General features: G+C 40.0%; 1 protein-coding gene across 8 annotated transcripts in view; it reads left to right on the top strand.

The window, feature by feature from the left end:
- Positions 1-22,621, top strand: part of Fat3 (FAT atypical cadherin 3) — a 624,627-nt gene extending 602,006 nt beyond the window's left edge. For 5 of the 8 annotated variants that reach the window (XM_058584984.1, XM_058584983.1, XM_046462382.2 and 2 more), the window contains 6 exons: positions 7,854-8,007; positions 9,931-10,586; positions 13,384-13,497; positions 15,609-15,668; positions 16,384-16,419; positions 17,040-22,621. In XM_058584984.1, coding sequence (XP_058440967.1) covers positions 7,854-8,007; positions 9,931-10,586; positions 13,384-13,497; positions 15,609-15,668; positions 16,384-16,419; positions 17,040-17,662 — 1,643 coding nt within the window. In that variant the 3' untranslated portion in view covers positions 17,663-22,621. The remainder of the gene's footprint in view (positions 1-7,853; positions 8,008-9,930; positions 10,587-13,383; positions 13,498-15,608; positions 15,669-16,383; positions 16,420-17,039) is intronic. The other 3 variants (XM_058584988.1, XM_046462383.2, XM_058584987.1) reach the window with 2 other exon arrangements.
- The last annotated feature ends 1,054 nt before the right edge of the window (positions 22,622-23,675 follow it).

Raw genomic sequence — 23,675 nt, forward strand, 5'->3', positions numbered from 1 at the left:
TCCCATATTAAGAATTTTGGGTTACCCTGAGCTCCTCTCCAAGATAAAAATAATAGTGTCTGTCTATTCTCTCTAAGCAGTCATGAGTATTCTGGCTATCAGGTTGCATGAAATGGATTCCCAAGTGTTGCAAATGCTCAGATGTTTTGGGCAACCAAGTCCTCATGCCACTTTGGGCCAGGGTTTGTTGAGTATTTTGTGTCCTTAATTTGTAAGGAATCACTGGTATAGATAGATTGGATCTATCAATCTTCAATTGAATGTCTGCATTATGCTGAGCTCTGTGTTGAATTCTGGGCCTCACTGCTCTCTCCGTGATCAATAAATGCCACTTGTGCAGCCTCCCTCTCCTCACAGATGGTTTAGGGAAGTTGAACAGGGTTCTCATATCTGTTTCACCTACTGGCCCACTGAATAGAAACACAGGTAGAAAGAAGCCAGACTCTCTGTGAATATACTGCAGGCATAATCTGGGTGAGTTTTGCAGCTTTGGAATTTTTTTTTTCTTTTTCTGGGTAACTTCTAAATATTGAATTAATCTTTTGTTGTTGTTGTTGTTGTTGTTGTTTTGTACTTTGGGAAATTCTCACAATAATAGCATTAATAATTATAGCTACTATAGAAAAACTCAAAATCCTAAAGTAGATTATGTGCACACATAAAAGAACATACTAGAAGGTGAGAATTTATTGTGTGCCTAATGTTGTGAGTGCACTAAAGGTTTGTAGAGCTTCAAAGAAAATATTAAAGGTTTGGCTCAATATACAATGTATGAAAGGTGAGCCAGCTCTCCTAGGGAAAGTTATAGTTCTCCTCTTCAAAGGTTTTTATTTTACAAGGTCTAAAGGCATTGGATGTAGCCTGCTTGGTTAAAGAGAAAAGTCAAAGTGACTAAAAGTTGAAATGGCAAGGTAGTGATGGAGGCCATGGCTGGCTGGCTGCTGAGCTTGTCCCCACTTGTGATTAGTGTCTCATATGATAATTCATCCACCTGGTTTCTCACATGAATTAAGATTTGCATAGATCAGAGGTCTGAATATCTCCCAGTATTGAGCCCAATAGCCACAGTAAAAATCTCCCATGACATGCAGTTGTTTGGTTTATAAGCAACACAGAGATGAAGTTGATTTCAGAATCCATAGTGATCAGAACAATAAAGTGCCTAATGTTTATGTGCTGCATTGTGGTTTATGAATCCAGAAATCTTTTTGTTCCCTACGAAGTGTTGGTGAGTAGCACTTGTCAGAAAAAAGTAAGGAGGTTCCTGAGGGTCAGGTACTGCACTCATGATCATATTCAGCTGGTGGGCAACAGCCAGAACTTAAACTTGCACTCAGGGCCCCACCACACATCACAGACACCTCCTCAAGTCCTGTAAGTTCTTGGAGTTTCTAAATAAAATCATTAAGTTAGCAAGCATGGAAGTTGATACTGACTGAGATCCCATGTGCTCATTGCACATTTATTGTCATTACTTTTACCTTTGTGCAGCAGGCAGATATTATATCCCTTATCAAGGCTGCCAAGCTGGGATCAGACTGATGCTCACTTACACCACCAAGTGGGGCAAGAGGGTAGAAGCCATTACCTGGATGAATCAGGTCAGAAACAACTGCTAAGTCAAAGGAGTAAAATATAAATTACCTTGATTTTTTTTTTCTTTTTGCCTGCCCAGCCCAAATTCCCTCCATAATTGCTTATTCCATTTCTATTTTTGCATGTAATAGTTTTTGCAATGTTCATCTTTGAGCAAGGAAAGGAGAAGGCATTTTAAGTTTGTCTGGGTGCAGATTTCAAAACCATCTGCATCTGCTATAACTAGAAGGATTGTAAACAGGAACACAGCTTTGAGACAGTGCTTAAAAATACACTTCTTATTTTGCCAAGATTTGAAATAAAAGAAACTATGGCTTTTTTTGTATATGTATCTCAATGCTGGTAAAACCGTTTCCTTTCTAAATTTGGGAACCGAGTATTAAGTATATTTGCCACTCATTAGCATAGGCGATGGTGAGGAAAAACATCTTATTTAAGCTTCCATTTCCTCACCTGTAAAATAATTATGATAATAGTACCTATGGCATAGAATTGTTGTAAGTATGAAATGATATATAATGCATAGACAGTTCTTAGAATTTTTCTAACACATAGCAATCTATTGTTCTTATTAATGATTTTCTTGTTTAATATTCTCCTGCTAAACAGAAAGAAAATCTACTCTTTTTGATAAGATTTTGAAATTATCCAATGAGTTAATTTTTTCTGTTTATCAAAGTGTCAAATACTATTTGCGATCAAATAATGCCTGGATAAATCTTGGGACTCTGTTCCCTTTATTTGTGTGTGATACTAACTTATGGTAATGCTTGGAAAGTGTAGAAACTTTATTATGCTACTCACTTTATTATTTAATGATTATTTTGCTCCCAGAAGGAGAGTCTAATGTTGTGCACCTTGTTATAGCTTATCTGCTTCCTGGAGAGCAAAGGGAAATGACTATAAGTCTGTCCCTCTTATTCCCAGCACATAGGAGCTCTGGCTCACTGAAAAGTGATAGTGTTAAAACAGATTTAGAGAAATATTTGAGAATAAGTAATATGGATTTGAGTTTGACTCAATCACTTAAGACATTCTTGGACAATCACTGGGCTCTCTAGCATTCCCATGGAGTTGGGATAGTACTGGGGTCTGTTCTTTTTCTTGTCCTACTATCATGATCCACATAGAATTATTGGAAGTAATTTTAAACAATAAAGCATTAGATTCACTTAGTGTCATTATGGCAAACATTGATATCATAAAATTATTAAAAATAGGGCCCAAGATATGATAATTAAATAATAACTAAAGCTTTGTGAAAACAATTTAATTTTGATAAACAGGCCTTTCATAGAGGCTGAACAATAGATATCATTCTTCTTTAATTAAAAAAAAACAATATAAGTACTTTTTTAAAAAAGTCAAATTGCTTTCCCCTTCACAGTGTTAACATAAAAACTTCTCCAAATTTAAAGTTCTAAAAGATTTCTTCCAAAGTGCCTCTGCTCCTTTACCCCATGGGTTTCAGATTGCAAGAGCAGATCATAGACAGTTTACCTCTTTCTGATAACAGAGAAATTTACAAAGGAAATGTAATGAAGTACAGGGGTTAGAAATACAGTTCAGGACAATGGTGACAGGTTAGAACTCTGAAGCCAGACTGCCTGAGTTCACCAGCCTCATGATCCTGAATCGGCAATCGGCTTCTCCAAGCCTCTGTTAACTGATGAGAATCTGTAAAAAGCTGTAAATGGCTTCTAAATGATGTTTTCTTGACTTTGCAATCCCAGTGTCTATCATAGTACCAATTCGGGGGTATGCTAGTAAACCAGCTCTTTAAAAGTAAAGTCCCATATTTGTAGCATTTGCCGATTTCTTTGGTGTAAATACTCACACCATGGGGCTGGGGTTGTGGCTCAATGGTAGAGCATTCACCTAACACATGCAAGGCTCTAGGTTCGATTCACAGCACCACATATAAATAAATAAAATAAAGGTAAATACATAAATAAATAAATACTCGCACCATGTCTGATGTTAGGCTACCAGTGGTTTAACAACTGGCATGCCAGTTTCCCCGGTATCTAGCAGTCATATCTCAGGACCTCTGAACTGGCTCCAGCAAAACCCTGCTGATTACTTAAGCACCGTGGAGGTGAATCAGTCAAGCTGGCTGCTATATCAAATAGTATTAGATGTCCCACAAAAAGATCATGAAAATAACAAAATACAGAAAGAAATGTGCACAAGTGAAATAGCACGCTAGAAGTGATATCCCATTTCAACATTCCCATTTTCCAAGGCACAGAGACATCAGATTGCCTCTCTGCCTTTGAATAAGGATGCATCCCATGACTCATAGTAGTGTCTAGTTTCCTTGATAGTGATTTAAATATTCCTTATTTCTAGACAACCTCTCCTTAGCCCCTTTCTTCTCCCAGCTTCCCTGTATCAGGAGATAGAGTTTTATTTAAGAAATTGTCAGAGGTTTGCCAAATAGGAGCTGGATGATTTATCCAAGTTGCTTTAGCCCCTTCCTGGCTTTCCTCCCTCCTCATTCATTGATGTGCGTTCCTGTGCTGTGCCAGTCTCACCCTATCCTTCAGTCTAAGAAAGAATATAAGCATCACAGGTCATTCTGTCTCTAAATGACCTGCCACTCCTGATCAAGAATTAGCCAGGTGACACAAAGAAGCATTCTTCCCAATCCCAAGGGCTTTCAGAAATTCCCAATTCCATTAAGGAGAGCAACTTCCCAAATTGGAAAAAATAACCTTAAGTCAGCATAGTTTGAATCAAGTGTACCTTAAACTACTGCCTCCTTACCCACAGGCTTCAGGCCAGCCTTCTTTGAAATCCATCAGAGTACACGCTGTCTCAGTCTATAGATTTTCAACTGTCTTATATCTATAGCAATCAATTCACAAAATCCCAACATTAGTCCTTAACCACATTGTTAGCCCAAGAGCCCAGCACATAAAAGTGAGGATGGGTCTTTACAGTATTTGCAAAAGATCTTAGGAAAAAAGAAAGCCTCATTGGCTACTTAAAAATAGTGGTGATAGCTGTCACAACCCAACTATCATGATAGTAATTTTTTACTTTTAATTTCAATCCCCCAGTGACCTAACATCTCACTATGACCCACCTTTTCATGTTTTTATTACTGTATTATAATTGCACATAGTAGTGGAGTTCATTGTGACACATTCATATACAAACTCATATATGCCCACAACATCACTTGCTCCAATACATTCTTCAGTACTTCCCTTTTCACTACCCTCTTCCAGTTTCCTGTTCCCTTTCCCTGATCTGTGGAAGATCAGAAGAGTAGAGAACAGGGAACATATGTATTTCGTTTTGGTGCATTATAATTTGACATAGAAATAGAATTCGCTGTGATATATTCATACATGCATAAAACATAATTTGGTTGATTTTATTCCCCCATTCTTGCCTTTCTCATCCTTCCACCCTCTTCCTTGGTCCCCTACCTCTACTCTACTGATCTCTCTTCCAATTTTGTGAGATCTGCTTTTTAAAAATTACTTTTTCCTCTCTAGTTTCCACATAATGAGGGAAAGCATTTGTCCCTTGACTTTCTGAGTCTGATTTATCTCACTTAGAATGATATTCTCCAGTTCCATCCATTTACTAGAAAATACCATAATTCCATTCTTTATAGATGAGTAGAACTCCATTGTATATATATGCACCACATTATCTTTATCCATTCATCTGTGGATGGTCACCTGGGGTGGCTCCCTAACCAGCTGTTATAAACATTAGAATGCAAATTTAACCATAGTATGATGATTTCAGTTTTTGATTCTATCATCTCAGCATCTCCACATTGGGGACCAAGTTTTAAGCACCATTGAGGACACACTTAAATCATAACCAAACCACAGCAGGCATAAAATAAGAATTAGTCAAAAAGTTTGTTTAAGAAGCTGGTAGAACTGATCTGGATTCCTACCTCCCCTCTGCATACCCATGCAACCATTTGCCCAAATTCCTGGCAAAACTGCACGTACTACTGAAAGGCAAGGTCTTAGAACTAGAGATTATCTGGCACGTGCTTCATAGAAAGGTTTAAATAAACATGATGTTCATTGGATGCAAAACACCACAACTACCCCTCCTCCTCCACCAGCTAATCCTTCCAGTATGGGACTCCAGACCTTTGTCCTCCCTCTGTGCAGGTGATAAAAGGAATTATTACTAGAGAAATCGGCCAACCCAAAGATACTGACTCAGTTTCACAGTTTATGAGCCCCTCTCGTGTTCATAACCTCCTACCAGATTTCTAGTTCTTAGTGACCCACTCTTCAACATAAGCCTATAAGTGAAGATTAACCAACAAGTAAGGAAATCCTCTAACTCAAATATATATGGAGAGAAAGATTAACTTTAAGAAATCCCCTTGCTTTACTTAGGGGATGGCAAGGCCAAATCTTATAGTGTAGGCTGGCAGGCTAGAAATGCATGTAGGAGTTGATTTTGCAGTCTTGAATTCCAAAATCACACAGCAAGCCAATGGGCTGGAAACTCAGGAAAGATTCTTCTATGTTGCAGTCTGAGGCAGAATTCCTTCTTCTTAAGGGCTCAAACTGAATGGACAAGATCCACCTGCATCATGCTCTATTTAAAGGTAATGGATTATAAATGTTAGCACACACACACACACACACACACACACAGAGATACCTTCACAGAAACATCTAGACTAGTGTTTAACCAAAGAACTGGGCACCAGTAACCTAGCCAAGTTGACACATAAAGAATAAAAACAAAAAGTTGTGCATGAAAATTAAAACAATCAAAGCTCACTACATGACTTAGTGTAAACAGCATTTATAGTTGTAGTACTATCGATACTGATTATTGATGCAACCCAGGTTATCATATATTGGGATGTAGAGCTATCAAAAGATGTATCCATGAGGTGGGGCCAAAGGCTTTAAATAAAAGACACAGTGGAAAGCCAGTAGAAAATCCCTATGACTAAAATAACCACAAAATTTTAAAATTTCACAGAAGGAAATATTGGAAATAAAAGGAATGCCCAAGTTACGTTGAGGTTATTTAAATGCTTCATTATACAAAACAAAACATGTAAAATGATCTGACTCTTCATTATGCACTTGTATAACTTTAACAACAATAACAAGAAGGATAAAAGTGAATCTTGGGGTACCCCCATTTTCTTATTGATGCATTATAGTTGTATATTCTGATGGCATTTTTGTTACATATTTTATAATACAAAATATAACAATATAATTTGGTCAATAACACTCCCCAGCAATCATCCCGTATCTTCTACCCCTTGGTCCCTTTTCTCTACTGATTTCCCTTTGATTTTCATGAGATCTTCCCCTCTTTTTCCTATTTCCTCTCTAGCTTCCACATATGAAAGAAAACATAGGACCTTTGGGGTTCTTTTTAAGAAGGGAAAGAAGAATACCCTTACTAATTATTCATCCCTTCCTACTCTGAGAAATAGATAATTCTGTTTCCTTTTACATAATGCTACCTCATTTGATATTTAATAATCTTTGTGGTAGGGATATTTCTAACTATTTCTGCATGATGGGTTCATGAATAGAGAAAGAAAAAAACAGTACAAAAATCAGGACCTAAATAGGGAAGCTAGGTGAAGACTGGAATTCTTCCATTACCCCCTGAATATGTCAGTCTGAGGCTCAACTGATTTGACAAATATCCTCATTTTACCTTTCCTTCCCTCCACTTCCCTTTAGGGGGTGCTTTCAGTTCTTGGCTAAAGAGAAAAGGCACAGGGATAGGAGAGGGGCTCAATAAAGTAGATAACATGGAACCCATAGAACACTACTCCCATCTGGAATTGTCCTGATGTTTATAGTAGCAGTGTGGTGGAGAAAGCATCCCCTGTCCATGTGCTCGCATGCATGCGTGCACACACAAGCGCGCGTGCGCGCGCGCGCACACACACACACACACACACACTCCCTTGTGCCCCATCTTGGTGTCTGCTGTAGGTATCTGTTCTTTGTGCATCTTTTACAGTTTTCTCCAACATCCATGCATGTGGTTAATTAGGTGAATTTTTGTGTACCACTAGGGAATTCAAATTGGAACTTGGCATTTTTTGTGGCTAGATGTATTCCAAATAACTAATTTGTTAATCATCTTTGGAATTTGGCCCCTGCTTAAGATACTGTTCAACAGAGAACTGGGAGAAAATGTTACATATTACAGTTGAGTCCCAAAGCCTTCTAAGCATCACCAGTGGCACACCTGGCTCATGAAGCGCTCTGTTTCCTCAGGCTACCAGTGTACCTGTCTCTCACAGTTCACGGGGAGAAACTGTGAATCAGAGATTACAGCCTGCTTCCCAAACCCCTGCCGTAATGGAGGATCCTGTGACCCAATAGGAAACACTTTCATCTGCAGTTGTAAAGCTGGACTCACTGGAGTCACGTAAGTGGGATTATGTAAAAGTCTCTTGCCATGCTGCTGCTTCTTACTAAGAAAACAAACCAGTAAGCACTTCACCAGGATAAAATGTTTACCACTGATAGGTAGGGCAGTCAGAGGGTTAATGTCTTGATGTATAAAGAACGCTTTCAAGTGATTAAAAGGTTAGTAGGGATTATCTCTGGGTAGTGTGGTAATGGGTAATTTACATATTTTTTTTACTTTATACTTCTCTATTTTTTCAAAAATTTTTATAACTGCTATATACTTTGTTATTAGGGAAAAATGTAAAGAAAGCCATTGATGCCACCTAATATATCTAGTATAATTCTGAGTCAGATACACTACTCCTTTCTCTAATCCATTAATAAGACTCTACTGCCAATGTTTTATGATCATTCTAAGAAACTAAACCTTACCTTTCTTTTGCAAACCTTTTTTTTCCTCCAAGAAATGAATGAAATTAAAGTGCCAAATGGAAAGGGAATGTTTTAAATTCTTAGTAAAATTCCACTTTCCTTGATCATTTCGTGTGTGTGTGTGTGTGTGTGTATATATATATATATATATATATATATATATATATATATATAAAATCTCAAGCAAGTGATACTCTAATTACAGATCAGTCTTATGTATTCATTAGAGCAAATCTCCTGAGGACTTTTCCAGGAAATACTTAGCTGACTTTGAATTGCTGGATGTAATTTAAAGCAATAAAGCTGCATTTATTTTTAAATACTTTGTGATTCTAACTAATTTCCGGCTGACCTGGCCTCAATATGTTCAAATTGGGGATGTTTGGCTACATTTTAAAAGGTGGATTACCAAAAATATAGGTTATTGGGCCTTTTAAATGAACATATTAGAATAATTGCTAAAACAGAGAAAAGGAGGAAAGAAGGTCTATGTTTTCAGAGTGTTGAAGTAAGAAATGTAAGACTTAAATGTGTCTTATAATTCTACTCAAAGCCAATCATGGATTGCTTTAAAGGGAATAAAATTGATTTAGTTATTTTTCATTAGAATGCTTCAGTAATTTCTTCCTGATAATCTGCCTTAATATTAGCCTTTAACATAAGCATAGAATCTGGAAGTTAGCCATTCACCCACCCACCCACCTACGCCTGCAATCCCCAGCTTCCCAGAGGAACCAAACACGACCAAACATGACTATAACCATTAAAGGAAAAGATCAGAACCCAAAATATTTTCCTCACCAGAAACTCTATAATGGGTATATAGATTCACAGTTCTTCTTCATTCTACCATCTCAAAAGCTTGGAGAACTAAAATGTCAAACTAATTTGATGGCAAAACCTGTTGAAATCTACTCTGAGGCTCTTTCTAGTCTTTATTTCTCTTGAAAATTCAGTGCAAATATCCATGTTTCTGTGCAGAAACATTGGTATATTTGATTATGAGGCCCTATGCCAGCATCAGTTACTAGGGGGCCCAGGAGTATTTTACATAATGTGAGAGTGATGTATTGTATATCCTTTCTAAACCTATGTAGTTTAAAATTCTGATATGCACCTGGTTGGGAGAATTTGGAGCCCAGTACCTTTCCATAGCATCTGTTGGTTCTTTTTTGTACTGCTCCTCTCCTGGCACCCTCTTCCCTACTATACCCCACTAGGGGACAAAGACTTGAGAGATAGGGTTGGGAGGGATACTTTTACACAAGATGATGACTTGGGGGTGGGAGGTTGTGGGCACAGAAATGCCTGAATGAACTGCCTCCCCCCCCCACACACACACACCCTATATGTCACATTCTTCACGTATACCTTTGAGTTGCTTTATTCTCTTTTAATGATGTCCTCCCCCACACACACCTTTTGTTTTGTTTGAGCTTTGGTGCACGAGGCTGTGTCTACTGGTTCTGATGTTGGGGAGGGGCTTCTGTGTGTTTTGTTGCTGAAGGTGTGAGGAGGACATCAATGAGTGTGAGCGGGAGGAGTGTGAGAATGGCGGCTCCTGTGTCAACATGTTCGGCTCCTTCCTCTGCAACTGCACACCAGGCTTCGTGGGCCAGTACTGCGGGCTCCGCCCCGTAGTGGTACCCAACATCCAGGCCGGCCACTCCTACGTGGGAAAGGAAGAGCTCATCGGCATTGCAGTCGTCCTCTTTGTCATCTTCACCCTGGTCGTCCTCTTCATCGTCTTCCGCAAAAAGGTCTTCCGCAAGAACTACTCCCGCAACAACATCACGCTGGTGCAGGACCCCGCCACGGCTGCCCTGCTCAACAAGAGCAATGGCATCCCGTTCCGGAACCTGCGTGGCAGTGGGGATGGCCGCAACGTCTACCAGGAGGTGGGGCCCCCGCAGGTGCCCGTGCGTCCCATGGCCTACACCCCCTGCTTCCAGAGTGACTCCAGGAGCAACCTAGATAAGATCGTGGATGGACTGGGCGGAGAGCACCAGGAGATGACCACGTTTCACCCAGAGTCTCCCCGCATCCTGACAGCCCGGCGGGGTGTAGTCGTGTGCAGTGTGGCCCCCAACCTTCCAGCTGTGTCGCCCTGCCGCTCTGACTGCGACTCCATTAGGAAGAATGGCTGGGATGCTGGAACCGAGAGTGAGTAGGAAGTGGCAGTAGCTCCTTTTGTTTTCCCCCTGTACTGGAAGTCTGTAATGCCTTGGCACCATGACAGAAATTAAGGGAAGGGAAAGAGAACTACATGACCAGAGTATTCACTGTGGCATGTCCTAATACGGAATGTTCACACTGGTTCATTTATGATGGGGAAAATGAGTCAGAGAAAGGGTAACACACATGTCCAAGGTCACAGCTAGTAGGAGGCAGGTAGTGTTCTAATCTGGGTCTGCCAGAATCCCTACAATCCATGCTCTTTTCACAGTACAGCACCATTGACCATAGTGCAAGCTAGCCACATAAGTGATACACAGAATATGTTCTGGAAGGTTAGAAGAAGGTAGTATTTCTAGTTCTAGAGTGAACACTTGAGTAAAGTAGAAGGATGAAACTAGAGGTGAATGTTTAGACTTCAACTTCACACCACATGGTTGACTATATAGGAGGGTGAGCTTACCAAGGAGCAAGAGCAGAGAGGGTAGTCAAACCAGGCTTCCAAAAGGACCTTCGAAATGCCTACCTATGGGTGGTGGGCAGAAGTTGAGGGACAGGAAGGGAGGCACATGCTTACCAAGGAAGAAAAGAGGAGAGGGCAGCTGTGCAGAAACCAAGAGAGAGGGTCAGTAAGGTCAGCAGTATGAAGTACTAAGCTACCATCTAGGAGATATATACAGGATTAAAATACACATGCTGAACTAAGCTGGTTACAGTGGTGCATGCCTGTAATCCCAGCAGCTCAGAAGGCTGAGACAGAAGGATTGCAAGTTCAAAGCCAGCCTCAAGGCCCTAAGCAATTTAGTGAGACCCTGTATCAAAATTTAAATAAATAAATAAATAAAAGGGGATGGGGATGCGACTCAGTGGTTAAGCACCCTTGGGTTCAATCAACCCCTGGTAACAAAAACAAAGAAACAATGATATGCTGAACATGGAGCTGTTAAAGTAGAAGCCAGAAGGCAAGGATTAAGGACAAAAATTTGGTGGGAACACTATGGTAAAGCACCACTACTGGGTGCTGAGTCATCTCCTTAGATGGTCACAGTTAAATGCTGTTATACCAGGAAGGCACTATTACTAGCTTATCCTTTCATGGAAGAAAAAAAACTAGCTTGAGCAAGTGACATGATTTGCCTAAAATCATGTAACTAGCAAAGTAAGGAGTCTGTACTTCAAGTTCCTCACTCTGCTGATGCTCTTTGGAGCTTCATCAACAAGGATGGAGAGGAAAATAAGAGGAAAGAATGTATGTCTTGATGAGAAATGGGGGCCAAGAATGAGATCTTTCTGCTCTAGTGCTGCCCCAGCATGCCATCTGCTGATTCAGTCTTTCTGTAGACATGCTTATTATTTTAAGTAGTTGCCTTTAGATTTTAATCATAAATATGTTCCCTCTCAAATTATCTGTAGAGTTAAGCTTTACCAGAGTATTGCCAGTCCACTAGCAAAAAGGCATTTTTTTTCCTTTTTTTTGGAATGACAAAGGGGGTTTTGAATAAATGGAGGAGCAGAGGAGTTTTATGCATAGCACTTCATTCACCAGTGCGGACCATTTGTCATTTTATTTCTTGTGGTTCAGGGCTAAGCTTGTGTATGTATACCTTGTGCTTTACTGAGGCACATCTTCGTATTTTGTGGTGTGGCTGTTGGGGGTTGAATTTCTCCCTGGTGTCTCTCTCTACTTACATGAGTTGTTTATCCAACTCATCATTTTGCTGTGGTTTCAACATCTTACAGCAGATTCAGAGCCACCCTGCCTGCTCCTGACATCACCCTTTATGGACAAAACAGTGATTTCTGTGACCACGAAGAACAACTGTTCCTTAATCACAAGTCTGAGTCTCTTTGTACCCTGTGTTACGTGATGATTTGCAGCTTTTCCTGATGATCATTTTCCACCCCCGCTTCGTGAAGTGACAGCTTTATTTCCAGAATCCACCTCAGGCCAAAACTCACATTTCCCCCCAAAGTATTGTTGGGTTTTATTGAATACATTTCCTTCTTTGTTAAGCAAGGCAGAGTTAGCTAGTGAGACCATCTCTGGGCAACCAATTCATTTTGAACTTGACAACCTCAAGATATGGGCTGTTTTTATTGCTTCCTTTAGTCTATCAAATAAGAAAGTAGTCCTGGTGTTGTGTGGGGTGGGCGGGGGAGGGGCCAGGCTATCTTTGTACAGCAAAGAGGGAGGAAGTATGTGGCTAACGCACATCCATACCGCTGACTGCCCTCCTGCAGACAGTGCAGAACATTGTTATTCCCAAAAATGATACCACGCTGCCCTCTAGAAGGCAGAACTTAAAACTCCACTTGCTCCCCAGAGATGGAATCCAGGATAAATGTAATTGCATTCCTGCCTATAAAATATTTATACCCCTATTTTAAAAGTAATCTCATTTAACCTGGTGTTGACACCACCTTGGTTCATGTAAATGATGTAAATTCAGTCTGAATGGCAAAGAGCAATGTAGCCACTTCATCCTCGTTTCACTCTTCATGAAGTCGCTTCACTTTGAGGAGGGAACAGCTACTTTCAGCTGTCAGCTATTTGGAAGCTCATTTACCACGGGTTAAAGGTTTCAAATCCATAATGTAAATCACTTGATTGACAGACCTTGGCCCCCTATGGCACAATCAATTTTCTATTGTGCAGCTAAGTTATTTTCTCCAAGCAAATGAAAGAGCCCCAAGAAGTGAACTAGGTTGAGGTAGGAGGGCCATATTGAAAATATGCACAAGGTAACCAATGTCATTTTTGCTTTCTCTTTGGCTGTCTGTGAAGACAAAGGGGTTGATGACCCGGGAGAAGTGACCTGCTTTGCAGGCAGTAATAAAGGCAGCAACTCTGAAGTTCAATCCCTCAGCTCCTTTCAGTCAGATTCTGGTGACGACAATGGTAAGGAGTCTTCAGATTTGTTCTGGAGGGTGGGTTCTGCTTCCTTTGCTCTGAAAGACAGTGGTTGAGGGGAGATTGATGTGACCAGCTTTGTTTCTTGATGTGTTCTTGGGTTTTGAGTGTGTTCACCAGCTTTTCTAATTAACTTCATTGTTGAGTGTCATTGCCAAAGGTGGCTCTATTGAGCTACAGCTCAGAGCAGACCCAGGAATCTGCATCAGGGATTGACAATGTTCTCCTGGACCTCCAATAAGGAGTCCTCCTTGATTTGGTTCCAGATAGAATCTACTTCATGCCAAGCATGGCTTTTAGCAAATAAGCTGATTTATATCTTTTTTCATTTTACATTAAAATTAAAATCTTACCTTTTCACTGTATATCCAACCTCCCCATCATGAGAAGTTTTACCAGAGATAAGACTGCATTCCCATAGAACCAATGACATCTTCATTCAGCTGAATCTTCCTTATAATAATTTGGGGTTCTGGGCTTTTGGAGACTTACTTTAAAATTATGGAGCAGCTCCTTGGAAATATGCACATCCACCCAGACCCAGAATGCTGTGTGCAGGTCCTTAGGGTCCACAGACTGCTGTGTTCGCTCCAAAGCTGCCACCATGACCTCTTGTGAACCTGTACTATGGAGAGAGTATGAATGCTGCACTGGGTTTTCTGAGCTGAGGAACCAACTCCAAAAGATGGGTTGTTCTTCATAGGGCACAAAATGAAGTCGAAGCTGTCATAAAGTAGTAAATGTTTACCATATGGTGACAAGCTGAGAATAATTTCAAATAGTCATCCACAGCAACAGGTAGACTTACCTTGGTTTATACCTTAGGTCATTTTCCCCATTTACCAGCAATACAAAAATTGGATACATTAAGTTATGTTATCATTCACCCCGTGAACTCTTGCTGGGTTTTTTTTCTGTGTGCTGAGTCATTTTCTGTGCATTTTATAACAGAAGTACAAACTGAAAATGGCACAGTCCTTGCCTCTAAGGTGAATGTAGAAGCAGGTGAGCTCCAAGACCAGAGAAGCAATCATGAAAATATAATAGTCTCCTTTTACCACCCTACCCCCAATCTCTTTCACCTCCTTGCTCAGGACCTGGCCATCATGAGAAGTATCTAACCCTCAGTCTATCTGTAAACTGGGAGAACAAGCCCCTATAATAGTAGATTTCTCCTGACCCTTCTCAGGTCAAGGGCACAGACTTTTGACCTTTGTTTGCCTCTGTGCATCCTGCATTTCTCATCCCCAGTCAGAAGACTAAATGTAACTAGTTTGCATTTTACATAAACTCCAAGAATATACAGTTTCCAAACTCCAGGCGGCAGCACCAGTAACAATGCCTGATGGACTGTTATCACAGGCTCTTAAGGCCGCATACTTGCCTTTTCATGTTTAACATTCTAGACTGATCTTGATGCAGACAGGTGGTGTTAGAAACCTTCATCAAATTTTTTATGCCAAGTTAACTCTCAAGAAACTGTGGGTGTCAGTCCCTAAAGCAACCAAATGGATCACAGCGATCTCCTTCTTTAGTCTATTTGAGAGACCAGTTGCTGACTTCTGTCCAAACCTTGGCATCAGGAGCTGGGCCTTGAGTTGGTCTGGGCTATCAGTAGCATCACATCATGAGTATGAAGCCATCAGGTCTGCAAAGGTTATTGGGTTTGGAGCAGCATGATTGACCAACAACGAATTATCCCTGGAATAGTGAGGTCTTTCTCTGAGAGCCTTTGGGAGTTGCTAATGAGAAATTAGCATGAGCTTGATGAGCCACTGCCTTCCTAGATTGATTTTACTGGGCCATGAGGTGTGAATTTATGACTCTGCAATCCCTGCCAATCATGATTTTCAGGACGACTGCCCTAGGACTTGCTGCTGTTTCTCTTCCCTTCCAACAATCCCCAGGATCCCCTAGATAAAAGTGTCTACTGACATAATCCCTAAGGGTCAGATTGCAGAGTGTGTGTTTGTGTGCTGCACCTGTTGTTATTGTTGTTGTTGTTGTTGTTGTTAAAAGAATTTAACATGTGTTTAAAATACACTACTAACCTGAAGGTGTCCTTCCCCTCCCTCCCATCTTCTTCTTCCTGCCACAAGCATCCATAGTGACTGTCATTCAGCTTGTCAACAATGTAGTTGACACTATAGAAAATGAAGGTATTTACTTTATTTTCTTCCTTAGCATGTCTTTGTATAAAGAGTTATCATTTTAAAAATGTTGCTTCCTTGTTAAGTTATACCAGGGATGATTGTAATAAACAGAGGGAGCAATACTCAGAGGACTTTAAGATTTGGGGTGCTTTTCTATGAATTGGAATAGATTTAACACTTTTGAAAAAAATCTTGTTCATAATTTTTAAACATGTGGGTTACTCTTCTTATAAAATCCCTTCCAAAGAAGGGTACACAATTAATTGGAATCCAAATTAATATTAAATTCATCCTTATATTCAATATGTATTTATTGAGCACCTACTGTAAGTTGGAGATATTTAAGACCAGTATGGTGAAATCACCATACTATGGGGATTAGTTTCAATTAGTAACTTTTATTAGTAATTTAATAAAATTAGGATATGACATATATGGGATTTACCTTTTTATCTTCTAAATGGGGAAATTTTTTAAAAGCTAAACTTAGTCATAGCCCATCGTTCTTTTCTTTTGAAGAAAACCTTTTTTATTGGTTGATATTAACTATACAGAATAGTGAGTCTCATTGTGATATGTCTGTACATGCATATAACATAATTGAGCCCATAGTTCTCTAGGATCATCTTTTTTTTTTTTCAAGTCTCTTAAAATGTTCTGCTTTATTTCCCTTGACATGACTTGAACTGTCAGATTTACTTTTCACTTTGTATTTAAACAGTGTCTGTCATGGACCAAGGACAGAACTACAACAGAGGTGACTGTGCCACAACCCCAGCATAACATTTTATTTATGCATTTTTTGCATTGCTGAATTCATTCTTACCCCCATCTCTGTCCCTCTCCCTCTATCTTTGCTGAGTTCCTCTCTTTGAATTTCGCATGTTTCAGGCGTCCTGTGTGCTCAGTTCTGGAGGTGAAAGCTCCACCAGCATTCCTCTGCAGCCTCATCCCTCTGCCTGTGCACCTCCTTGCCTTCTGTGGTCCACAGTGCAGTGGATCCATCTCTCTCTGCAAGCATGCTGCCAGCCTGGCTATGCATATAGCATGTGGAGAGGAAGAGGGAGTGGGGTTGGGGTCAAGGGTCCTAGGACTGTGCTCCCTCAGCAAACCCTTGCTGTCACCTCTCATGCCATGGCTGAGTGTGAGGCTCTGCTGCAACCAGGCACCATCTCTCCAATTGTCATTGCCTTGTTCTCCCTGGGTCAGAGCATGGTTGGCCCTGAGAACCCTTGTAAGAAGCATGTAGGTAATTCTGGCTTCTGAGGGTCTCCTGGATATTAAGAATTGCATGTCATATCCCATCTCTGTTTCTTTCCCAGCCCTACCCCAGCTCTACTCTGGAGGAAACTAACTGTCATGGTGTTTCTCTCACAGCCTATCACTGGGACACCTCTGACTGGATGCCAGGAGCCCGCCTGTCAGACATAGAGGAAGTGCCCAACTATGAGAACCAGGATGGAGGGTCTGCACACCAGGGCAGCACACGGGAATTAGAGAGTGATTACTACCTGGGCGGCTATGACATTGATAATGAATATCCACCCCCTCATGAAGAAGAGTTCTTGAGTCAGGACCAGCTGCCCCCACCACTTCCTGAGGACTTCCCGGACCAATATGAGGCCCTACCACCCTCCCAGCCTGTCTCACTGGCCAGCACACTGAGCCCAGACTGCAGGAGGAGGCCCCAGTTTCATCCTAGCCAGTACCTCCCCCCTCACCCATTTCCCAACGAAACGGATTTAGTGGGCCCGCCTGCCAGCTGTGAATTTAGTACTTTTGCCATGAACATGAACCAGGGCACAGAGGCCACAGGCCCAACAGACAGTGTGTCTGTGTCCTTGCACAATTCCAGAGGCACCTCATCCTCGGATGTATCAGCCAACTGTGGCTTTGAGGATTCTGAAGTAGCCATGAGTGACTATGAGAGTGTGGGGGAGCTCAGCCTCGCCGGCCTCCACATTCCCTTTGCAGAGACCCAGCACCAGACCCAAGTTTAGAGCACATGTTGCAGGTGCTTTGCTCTTTTTGTCATGGAATAGTGGAAGGAGATTGGCTGGGCATGTGTCTCCACGGAGAGTGGACAAATGGTACTTTCCACGAGTAACTTCTTCAGGAGTCGTACTGTCACAAGCAAGCTTGGTTCCGATCAGGTGAAAAGGAGAGCTCAGAAATTGTTTCTGAGAAGGGATTGATAACCCTTGCAGGAGCACCTCAATTCATGGCTAAGAATGCAAGGGTGGGGGAAGAATGACCTCAAATGAAACAGGAGATCTTATATGGTTCTGTGCAGTATTATGCCCTGGAAAGTGTGACAGCATCAGCCCTTGCAGTATTAATAACTGGCAACAATCAGGGAGGCATTGTTGCATGTAATTTTGAGCCAATGAAATGAAAATAGTAGTGATGATTGTTGGAAAAGTTAGTCTCTTAGGTGAAAGAAAAAGAGAAACAAATATTAAATGAACAAAGAAATAGGCTGAAGGCCTCTGAAATCAATTCTATTTTTTTTAATAAGCTGCCCAATTTTCAGCTATAAAATTAGGTTTGAGTAACATGATTAGTATGCTGAGTTATTTCGTTTGTTTGTGTTAAGCATCCAATGTAACATAGTTGGGTTTTATGTTCTTTGACAATGAAGAGCAATATGAGGCTGGTTGTTTCATCTCGTGGGCTGGGGAGGTTAATGCTTGAACATTAGAAAGAAGAAGGTGATTATCTAGTTTTGTGTTTTCTGTTAAATATGCCTGCCAAAACTACAATTCTAACATTGCTGCAAAAATTGGCTTCTGTTTATATATTGTTCTCCAGAGTAAGAGATATTTAGAAATTTAAGTAAATTCACAAATTTGGGGTGGGGGGGAAAGAAAATATATTTTCAAATTTTCAGCCTGGATAATCACAATTCTTGATAATGCAGATAAAAGGAGAGTTATTCTAAATTGGTAGCATCGTCATTATAAATACATTTAAAAAGAAGAAGAAGGTAGATTAGTTATTGTGTGTAAATTATAATAGCGTGTGTGTCTGGGCCTGTGTACAAATATGTGCTTGCACTCAATAAGGCTGCTCTTGAGGAAAGCTAACATGAAGGTTTTAGGAAATGGACCATGTTGAAAATCCTGCCAGCGAGCAAGGTGTACCTTCCAATTTTTCTGATCTCTATGATGTTAGAGGAACACCAAATGCTGTATTTTACTCTGATTCAGTTAACTTTATTTTGGTACTGCCATTTATATTAACTTAAAGCAAAACTGTGCTTTTTAAAAACAGTATTTTATAATTTTCCAAAACTAACCTCAATTTGAAAAAGGTGTAATGTTTCTTTACACCCTGGGGGTTTCCTCCCATCAGACCATGTGGGCTTTGGCCATGACTTTCCAAAAATGACAGGAGAATCATTCCACTGGAAACACATTAACCCAATACTCAAAAGTTCAAGTTGACAGGTTGAGTGATTTTCCTCTTTTGCTTCAATCAGATTATGGCTACCCATGCCGTGGCCATGGTAAATAAATGCATATTTGCACTATCTTGCTTAATGAGCAAATCTGTGTGTCCACTGTTTCTGATGACATCTGGCATTGGTGTGTAAATTGTACTGTCCTGAGTCTGCATGTTGTCCACACAGATGTGTTTTTAGTTGTTTCAATTGTGTTTAATTCATTTACTTCTTTGTAGGAATCAGTGTTTCTGAACATTTTTCATAAAAAACAAAAATTCCTTTTCATTCCCAGACTTTCTAAGTGGATATACTTCACAGGTTTTTCAGCCTTTCTCTTCCTGTCTCTTGGTCAGAACTACTCATGGAGGCATTAATCTACACTGTGGTCTTGAAATAAATGAATTTCACTAAGGCTGCTATGGAGAATAAAATCTTTGGTATTTTTCTTATGTAAGAAGCACATTTGCAAGAATCACAGAGAAAATGACAAACTAATGGTCTAGAATTGAATCACTGCTACACTTTTAATAATGCAATGACATAAAAACCATCAAAGTAAAACTAACAATTCATTTCTTGCCCCCAGGAAATATTAGAAGGAGATTAATGCAGATGAGTCACTATTGCTTACACAGCACCTCTTCCAGGAGGAATGCCTGACTGACACCATAATGAAGGCATAAATAGATCCTAATGCAGTTGTGAAGTCACCAAAGAAAATTGTGCCCACCCTTGGCTGTGACCTATAATAAATGCCTATTTCTTAAGGGTATAATGCCCTGATTCTCTGCAGAATATCTTTGCAGCTAAATATATACCAGAGAAGCAAGCGTTATATTTTGATCTGTTATCTTTAAACACATGATATCTCTTCATTTTATGGAAAATTAGATTTCCCTGTAAATTGCACAGTGGTTTGCAGTCAGTCCAAGGTGGACCCAGATAGGATCACCACTGATTCAAAGAGCTGGAAGGGTCCTAAAGATTTGTAGTTCAAGTGTCATAAACATGTAATATAAACATACCGAGAGTGGAGAAGAGACTTGCCCAGGCTCACACAGGAAGTTAACAAGATGAACAAGGACCAGAACCCATTCATTTAACCAATATTCTCTTTTCATTGTTCACCACTAAGCTGCCTGGAGCATGGCAGCCTCTTGCTTCTGATGAACCCTCTGACTTCCTATCATTCCTTCTTTGGAATATGCAAGAAAAGAAAACTCATGGAAAATATTTCTCTGGAAGTTTCACAATCTTGTTTCCTTGAACCAACCGCAGAAAGGTATTCTAAGCAGAATTCACACATTTCTCTGGAAATTCATCAAAATGCTGCTTTTGCCTAATGAATTTTTCTCAAATGGGGATGATAAGTGCAGAGGTGAACTCAGATCAGTCATCAGTTTACCTACTAGGTGCATTTTTTTTGTTACTGTTTTTATTTGTTTATTTTTCTTCCCCCCAGCATTGGCTGCTGTTTGTTTCTACTCCCTACACCATGATGAACCACATGAAAAATATTTAAGCCAACTAGTGTCTTTTCCTTTTTTCTGACATGCATGTGCCACCTCCGGGAAGCCATGTTCCACAACCTGTTGTAGGCACTTTACTTGTATTGCACACATTCTGGATAGGTTGAGAGTAGCTGGACGGTTGGCATCTGCCATGCAATAAGCAGGAGCTATGAGGCAATAAAAGATGAATAAAGTACTGTTTAATATATTTCCTTTCCTCTATGAGTATTTTGCTGCTGAGTTCTGTTCCATGCCAGCTTTCCCTGCATCCTACTCATTCATTAAATGCCATGGTAGAAAAACTCAGTAATATAACTAGGTCAAATCCACACATCTGAGGTTCGACCTATCAGAGAATGTGTAAAGGACTGGAAAGGGAATTTACTCTGGGATTTTCCAAAAACTGTCCTTGGAAATCACTAGTGCAACCTGGGGACAAAAAATAAATAAATAAATAAATCAAGTAAGACATGTAGCCCACTGGCCTTGTTGCTTACTTTACATCCACCACCCCCACGAATGCAGTGTCTGCATCATCAAAATCAGGGGGTCTGAGCAAAGAGATAATCAACATAAGCCAGTTAAGACCCAGAGGTCAGGTGTGTGTGAAGCAATTCAGAAAAGTCTCATTGTCATTTTGGATCATCCAGATAATTGTCTGGCCTCTTCACTTTACTACCCTGTCAGTGCACAAATACTGTTAAAAATAGTTAGGCTTTTATGTTTGACCACTTTGGGTTCAAACCATGGGAAATGGTGATTTGAAGAGGCATTTCTTTACCATCATTTTGTGTGATCTGTGAGAAGGTGGTTATATGTTTTTTTGCTGGTTTGTGTCCCTACAATGTTCAACTGCACATTATTCTGATGAAAACCCACAATGTCTTTGAGCTTCTGGTTATATAATGCTGGGGTTTAAAGTCGCCACATGTAGGTTGGCATCAGTTAATTATTTAGCCAGCTGGCTAAGATAGGAAAAGGATAAGATATTTCTTTCTTTATGTAATAATGAAAAGCAATAATTACAAGTATGTAATAATACACAAAGGCCATAATTAGTCTCTTCCAATGTTTAGGATGCACTAGAGAATCGTATAGTCATTTGGAGTGTGTTTGGACCCATTAGTATGTACTGTAGTACCCTTCCAGCAAGCAAATACCTGAATTGCTACTATTTAACAATTTTATGAGCCCATACTACTGCATTTCGGGAGTGACAAATGTGTTTGGAAATGGAAGCAGTTCTTTTTAAGCACTGTATCAGAGATCGTCTTGTACATTTACCTGTTGCAAACAGGCTGGTTTGTAAAAGATGTATGTTTTGGTGTTTAAAATGTTTATAAAATTGTATATAAATGGTTTCAATTTCCCAGGCTTTTGTAGATACTATATTTGATGCCTATCAGGATGCTTTAATTTGGAGGGTCGAATATAAGTCTAAGTCATTCACGCTGTTGGTCCGCAAACTTTTGAGGTAACTATACACACACAAAGAGGATTTTAGATTTGAAAAATGAATGATGTTTTGTAATCATTTGGAATCATACTGTAACCTTTCTTTGGTTGTTTTCATTTAACTTTGTTTTCAAGAAAATGTTTTTATTGACCTTTTTCAGAAGATGAATGTGTTTTTTGCCCAGTTATCAAGTAGCTGATTTGTATGCCATTTTAGAGTCAGAATGAGGTGTATCATTTCTTCACACACATGCACACTCACCTAAACTTGCACACACACATCACACACCAAACTTTATGCAAAGGGGAAAGCTAACACTTGAAGTGAATCTTGCCCTTATGGAAATGGATTATTCCTGCACATATTGCTATTGGCAGTATTCAATCTTGTGTTCTTTTTCTTAAAAAAAAAAGAAGAAGAAGAAAGAAAAGAAAAAAACAAAAAAAATGACAAAAAAAAAGAAAAAAACAAAAAACAAAACAAACAAAAAAATCCAAACAGTGTACAGGTTTGTAACTGCCAAAATTTGATGGTTAAAAAAGTTTTCAAGTAAAAAGAAAAAATGAAATTAACCATTGTGTTGACTCTTCTTCTTAAGTGTTTCCTTTTATTTGTCCTTGGTTAATCACTCACACAGCACTAAGAGGGCAAATTCCCCAAGGCAGAGTGGAAGTGGTGTCTACTCTTTGGTCCTCATCTGCCCCTCAAAGAGAAGGTCTCTGGTCTGCAAGGGATGGTTTTGCTTTGTTTTGTTGTAATTTCATGGCATTTTTTTTCTCAGAAACTTTTTAACTCCAGAAAGATTCCCCTGTGTTCTGGTGCACGTATGTTGACATCTTAAGTAGCTTCTTATTGGGCACATACCCTGTGGAGCTTTTTCCTGATAATAAGAATCAAGTTCCAACTCCACAGAAATTTCTCCTAAGTGCTGCAGAATATGCTCTCTTTGTTCCACTACTCCTTGGAAATGGCTGCAGCTAGGCATTGATCGTCTTCTCCCTTGAAATCTTTACTGATTTTAAGAGCTCACCTTTGGTAGCACTCTCTGTAATGCAATCCTCTAACACCTTGTCTAACCCCAGTGTAATGCAGGTAAGTGTTTAACAACCATCTGAAAGTGAGGGAACACCAATTTGGGGCATGTTCCAATTTCTGTGGTGAAAATACTCTATGGTGGCTGATTTCAAGCTACCAAGCTAATGGGAACTGGCTCACAAGATTCCCCAGTCTTGACAGACTAACAGTAGTCTCTCACAAGCAGCAAGAGCCAACTTCTGCACACCAAAGACTCCCACCTACACCATAAACTACTTTTAAGTGAAGCAACATCATCATTTTCTTGAATCCCAGATTCCCAGCACATATCCACACTAAATGGGCTTTTTTGTTTTGTTTGTTTGTTTGCTTTTGAAGTGCTGGGTATTGGGACTGAGTTACATCCCCAGCACCATCCCCTTTTTGTGAAATTTTGAAACAGGATTTCACTGAATTTTCCAAGCTGGCCTCAAACTTGCAATCCTCCTACCTCCGTCTCCTTAGTAGCTGGGATTACAGGCATGCACCACTCTGCCTGACCCTCATTAAGTGATTTTTATTGAAAA

This window comes from Marmota monax, unplaced genomic scaffold (assembly GCF_021218885.2).
Source record: "Marmota monax isolate L192 unplaced genomic scaffold, Marmota_monax_Labrador192_F-V1.1 WCK01_AAM20220418_F8-fsc00104, whole genome shotgun sequence".
Classification (NCBI taxonomy): domain Eukaryota; kingdom Metazoa; phylum Chordata; class Mammalia; order Rodentia; family Sciuridae; genus Marmota; species Marmota monax.